Source organism: Papaver somniferum, chromosome 1 (genome assembly GCF_003573695.1).
Source record: "Papaver somniferum cultivar HN1 chromosome 1, ASM357369v1, whole genome shotgun sequence".
In the NCBI taxonomy this organism is placed as follows: domain Eukaryota; kingdom Viridiplantae; phylum Streptophyta; class Magnoliopsida; order Ranunculales; family Papaveraceae; genus Papaver; species Papaver somniferum.
The window spans coordinates 14,713,633-14,720,121 of NC_039358.1; the positions used below are offsets into that span (position 1 = coordinate 14,713,633).

Consider the following 6,489-nt stretch of genomic DNA (forward strand, 5'->3'; position numbering starts at 1 on the left):
CAATCTTATGTCACTCACTTTCAGAATCCCTAGAATCCCACTTTAGCCTCTCACCTATTTTAGGTAACTACAGGTGTTCAAACTAGACGAGGTCCCACAATTTCCTAAAAAATTTATAGTTTCCTCGTTAACAAAATTTCGGATGTCTTGCTTTTTTTGAAATATCAAAAATAGTACGTTAATCAACCTAGGAAACTCAAAATATCACGACATAATAGGATACAAAGATCTTTTCTATTGATGAAATTATCCATACAACTCCACGAAAAAGTTGGTGGTATGTACCCTCTCATTTTCAAGTGTTTTCACTATAGTTAAAGAGTGACTGCATGCTCGACTATTGGAAAGTCATGCGATACATCTTCGACCGCCATAGAAACATCCATCCTATTTTTCCATCTGCACCATAAATAGCAAATTTGCCATTTGCCGATCCATAAGAATAGCCTTAACGGGCTTTAAAATGGTAAGCTTTGGAAACCCATAAGTAAAATGGGTATTGTATATCATTCTCCCTAGTCAAAATTTAGATGACCCCTTAACTGACAGAGGTTCTTTCTTTAACAGAATCCACCCTCATCATCTACTCCCAGATTTCCTCTCTGAATTTCACTTTGAGATTTTCTTTAAGCGGTATGGCTGCCACTGTATCCTTTTCTGCTGCTGCAGTTCTAGCCAGAAATGGGAAACCCTTATGCCGTTCTGTCAAGACTTTTTGTTTCCGTCGCACCATTTTCAACTACTTTTCTTCTTCTTGCACCAGAAACGTTAAACCTTTATCAGCAATTGTAAATTCTTCTTCTTCCTCCTCTTCGTTTTCCCCCTTATTGGAATCTACACAAAGAAGATTCTGTCGTTCTGCACCATCTGAAACAGCAGCAGGTATCAATACAGCTGCTGAAGATGTAACCCTTGATTCTACTGTGTCATCTCCTACTGAAGTGGAGGAAGAAAAGGAAGAGGAGGACCCAATTAAAAAATCAGCAGCAGCATTGGATATTAGGGTTGGAAAAATTCTTAAAGCTTGGCTACATCCTGAGGCAGATTCTCTTTATATTGAAGAAGTTGATTGTGGGGAACCAGAACCAAGAACAATTTGCAGTGGACTTGTTAAGTATGTCCCTTTAGATCAACTTCAGGTAATAATCAAATCATCTCAATTTTTATTTTATTTTTGGTCTGATATTACCATTGCAAGTGCTTGGAAATTGAAATTTGTTAATTTCACTGGGTGCCAAATGCATATGTTTTTATGCAACATTGTGGGTGCAAAAACTCTTGAATTATGAAGTTGAACTTGATTATGTGTTTTGGTATGGAGTCAGAAAGTTGTATCAACTGCAATTTCATTAACAGAATGAATCGCCTGAAATTACACGAAAACGAGGTAGTGTCATTGGTACTTTTCTGGTCAAAGTGTATCTTATCTTATCTTTTGATATCGGCTTTTAGCAGTTTGACATAATGCATTTTCAGTTATAGGTAGGCATGCATTTGATTTTAGAGTGGCAAAGATTTGGAATGTTCTATTTGTCATGAATTCGTGTGATCTATTACAACTGATGATTCCATGCGGTTTGTGTTCACGGCTTTCTTATAGTCATAGATCCATAAAAGTTTCACATATAGCGATAGACGACTCTGACGAGGAACTCTGGTTTCAAGATTACTGCAATGTTTGCTTCTCGTTTATGGTATCTCTTGTACTCTATTAGAGTTGAAACTGATGGTTTCAATTGGCCGACTCATGTGTCTGCAGGATGCACAAGTGATTGTCCTTGCTAATCTTAAGTCTCGGAACATGTGTGGTGTCAAGTCAAATGGAATGCTTCTGTGTGCTTCCGATGCTTCTCATGAGAATGTCGAGCTTCTTCAGGCTCCAGAAGGTTCAATTCCTGGGGAGAGAATATGGTTCGGCACAGAAGATGAAAAAAATAGCTCTGAACCTGCCTCTCCTAATCAGGTATATTGCAACCAACATTTCAAAGTTTTATCTTATTTCGTTTTTTTTTTTCTTCTCTTCTTCAATTGGAATCCACAAGTTTTTACTTTTATTTTTCCCTTGTTTATAGACTTTTTTGCTCATTAATGCAATCTGACCCTTGGACCTTCTAAGTACTGCACAGAAATTATTAGTATTTTGTTGGCAAAGGCCAAAAGTCAGCGGTTGAGGGGGTTTTCTCTGTTAAGCTAATTATTAGATACCCTGAGAACAGCTATATAATCTGCGGAGAAGTGTTCATGTTCGCAGTTAGCTTGGGACTGTGACTGTAATATTGGGAGTGCATGTATTCGAAATTTATCCATGATAACATTCTTGGTTGTAGTTGTCTGTTTATTTTTTCTGTTGCTCAACTTACTCTTGTATTTTGTTAGTAATTCTTCTCTTTTATGACCTGCAGATTCAAAAGAAAAAGATTTGGGAAGCAGTGAAGCCTCATATGAAGACTGATAGTAGTTGTGTTGCTGCCGTTGGGGTGCATCCTATGAGGACATCTGCTGGCTTAGTTGTATGCAAATCTTTGCGCGACGGGAATGTATCTTGATAAACTAAGGTTGGACTCCAAAATGCACGGTTTCTTTATTTGACGCTATCGAGGGTGTTTTATACGTGGCACCATGGTGGTAAGTGTTCTACATTGTGAAAGGTTAATAATGTTTTCAAATATTTTACGACAGATAGACAAGTTCTATCTAATTTTGCTTTTGGGTAGTCTATTGCTTACTTGCTGTACGTGGTGCAAGTGCCCAAAGTTGTTCAATGCCACACTTGCATCTCATACTGATTGGAAGGTGACTTGTGTTCATGTCACATTCGAGACAGTTCATGTACATTTGATTCAAATTATTAGCTATGTTATCTGCACATCAATTGAATTATAAATGGAAGATCATAGTATATTGTTTAACCATTTGAACTTTCTTCCTCAAAAAACAAACAAAAAAAACTAGTCATGAGATGTTCCACTACAACATTTGCAAAATCTGAAAGCAATCCCCGGAATAGGAATCGCTGTTCAATTCTCTGTTAGCTTGCTTGATGGTTCAAATGATAAAAGAAAGACTGTTTTTCTAAAATAACTTAATTCCCCCGCGAACACGAATAGTCTTTCCTGATGATGACGATGAGGAGGACTTGTCATTGGCACGTTGTTTTGGTTCAATCTCCATTCGCTGAATCCAACTAAGAATTTGGTGATTCTTCATTAGAGACATCATACCATGAAACCACATCTGAATGAACAAAAGAACGGAAGAAAAGAAAAGATGAAACAAAAGATTTCTTCGCTGTCGCTGCGTGTCTGAAGATTGACCGCCGCAGGTATTGTCTGATCCTTCTTCGAAGATCGTCTCGAGCTTTGATGATAAAGTAGAGGGCTTTTGTGGAGAAATGAGCAATGCTGGTGCAACTTCAATCCAAGGACTCACCCTCCTTTCCATTTCTATAAACAAACGATAAGAAGATTACTTCTGAGAATTGGATTTGCGATCTTAACGTAAGGTTAGAGAAGGACTGTTCAAACTCCTCCTCTTGCTTACCTTAATCAAGGCTTTTAAAAATTGTGAAATGCAGAGGAGAAAGGGAAAATGATTATGATATTTTGTTAATGTTTTTGCTGATGGGTTTTAATGGAAAGAAATGAATGGAATTTAAAGTGTTTATATAGGAAGTGTTAAGGGAGGGAAAGAGGGAAATTCGAACCTAGAAAAGCAAATGAGAGGTTGCAAATTTAAGGGTGTCAATTGGAACACGCTGTCAAAACGAAAATTAGCTGATTCTGCAAAGAGATTTTTATGGTTGACCGTACAATTTTGTTCTGTGGTGTGTTGGTTGGGGGCTGTCCACGCTGACCGGAGAAATAATGAGCGCACAAATGTGGGGAGGAGCCAAGGGTTGAAAAGTGGACGGCTAATGGACAACACTAACAAAAATTATTTTTTACATAAACGATGCTGACAGTTTTTCTTCTATTTTCTTTTTTACTGAAACGGGCAACATCCGCAAAAAAGAAACTCTTTTCTTTTTCTTTTTTTAAACCAAAAAAAAAGGAAAAAAAAAAACTCTTCATAGGCTTTTGGGTTAAAGACAAAAAGGAGAGGAGGAATGAGAGAGTAAGGCAGCTTAGTACGAGAGAAAATAAAGCATAAAGGAAAGAGTTGATCTAAGTGATCCCTTAGAAAGTTGAACGGTTGAGAGTTGACCTAAACTCTCAATGTCTAAATCCTTAGTTAAAGCTTCGCAAAGCTTTCAAGTGTAGTTTGGTTCTATATACCTCAAACATGAAAATATATTCTCGATCTCCAACAAGTCATATATTCTAGGTACATAATCATAAGCATGTATCTATATTTTTGATAAGATAAATTATAAATATTCTCCCTTTAATTATGAAGCAGGAGCCGATCTTACAATTGAACGGTTGATGGGTGCCTAACACCTTCCCAACTCGTACTGGATTGTTCTTTCCCGGATTCTTTATTTTGTTTTCTTAAAAGAATTCAACCTAGTTAAAAGGGGTTTTGATTCCCCTTTTCCAGGTGGAGACTTCAAAACAATTCTCTTCTTTGCGGAGATAGCTCTTATCAAAGAACTAGTAAGATGTTATCTCTATACTTTTTGTGCGGTGAACATTCACCAATGGATGAGCACATCTTGCATCTTTACCCCTCGACTATACCACACCACAAATAGAGTTCGAAAATGCGTCGACTTCGGCAGACTCATGTCTCATGCAAGGTAGTAAATATCGGTTGTATCAACCGATATTATAGGTTTTTATCGTGTATCGGAAAAAACCTATACGATATCTGAAAACATTGGGGTACCAAAATACACCATCAACTTTTTTGTAGGCAATATGTATGGACTAACTCAATACAACTCTGAGAGTCAAAATTCAATCAAGGAAAGTGTCTAGAGCTATATCCCTTTTATCTCTTGTTGTTAGAACGTTTACAAAACTCAGTCCGTGAAACTAACTACAAAGAGAGTTATCGGACGGTACCAAAGACCAATGTCCAATGATCAATCAAGTCTTATCCAACAAACAAGGTCGGACCTATCTACTGTGATTGATCAATGCACAACCTGTGATATTTTAATTATAAAGATAAACAATATAATGCGGAAAAATAAATAACACAGACACCAGAAATTTTGTTAACGAGGAAACCGCAAATGCAGAAAAACCGCGGGACCTAGTCCAGATTGAACACCAAACTGTATTAATCCACTAATGACACTAACCTACTACCAATTAACTTCGTTCTGGAATGTAGTTGAGCCTGAACTCAGTCTCCCACTGATTCAGGTACATTCGCACTCCTTACGCCTCTTGAATCCCAGCAGGACTCTGCGCAATTGATTCTCTTAGACGGTATCAAACCAACTAAGAGTTGCTTCAACTCAATTGAATACTTTAAACCAAATCTTCCTCCCACATATTAAGCGTATGATTGATTTCCTGATTTACGATCTAAACAGATGATGAGATCAAATGACAGATCCAGGTGATGGAAATCGATAGCAACTTGACAAAAGTCTGGATATCCTCAAAATCCGGACTTATGCAACCCGAAGTGCATCATAGATTATTATCCACCTCACAAGTATAAAACTTATGAAATCAAAAGAGTCTGAGAAGAAGAGACTTTGTTGATTACTATCTATCTTGATCGTTGGAGCAAAGGCTCGACAAACAATCAAGATCAGGATACTTAAGTTATCAAGATAAAAGATAACTAATCTTGGCTTCACGAATCCCAATGAAGTCTTTGTAGTCGCTAAACCTTAAAAGGGTTTCTGGAGAGGACGACTCTAGATACAACTAGGATACACAAAAAGTAGTGTTGGGATTCAATGATACTAGTTACCAAGAATTCCCCTTATATAGACTCCAAAGGCTAGGTTGCTTTAGGTTTAAGCTAAGATAGCTTTGGAACCAAGCAAACAATATCCACCATTAAATGAAAGCTTTTAATATTATTCACATATACACGATATACACTCTGGTTAGGTAAACCGTAACCAAACCGTGTATAAAGACTATGTTCAACATGCATGGTTCGTCGAAACTAGCCGGTTTGAACTTAAAAGCTTAACACTCATTTTCATGTTCACTAAGACATTAATTATGTGATCAAATGAGTCTAGTGTTAATTAGAGAATTGATAAAATTCCAATTACTTCATAGAAATAATTTAATCGCAATTGAATCATAATCGACATAGTTTGTAAATGTCTAAGGTACAAATACTTGGACCGTTCGTGAGTCGTCTGAGTCACATTTCGCGGACCAGTTTGCAAACTTATATGCAATTATCGAGTTCCGGAGTCTACAGAACATTTCAGTTCACGTACTGGTTAGCAAACTTATGCAATTACCGACTTCCGGACTCTTATAGAACTTTTCAGTTCACGTGCATGTTTGCAAACTTTGAACCAACTCAAAGTTCTGGAGTCTACAGAACTTTTTAGTTCACGTACCG

At 37.2% G+C, this 6,489-nt stretch overlaps 1 protein-coding gene across 1 annotated transcript; it reads left to right on the forward strand.

The window, feature by feature from the left end:
• Positions 1–574: 574 nt before the first annotated feature.
• Positions 575–2,912, forward strand: LOC113279678 (tyrosine--tRNA ligase, cytoplasmic-like). The gene is made up of 3 exons (XM_026528355.1): positions 575–1,139; positions 1,760–1,963; positions 2,403–2,912. The coding sequence occupies exons 1-3, from the start codon at positions 636–638 to the stop codon at positions 2,544–2,546; spliced, it is 852 nt and encodes a 283-aa protein (XP_026384140.1). The 5' UTR covers positions 575–635; the 3' UTR covers positions 2,547–2,912.
• The last annotated feature ends 3,577 nt before the right edge of the window (positions 2,913–6,489 follow it).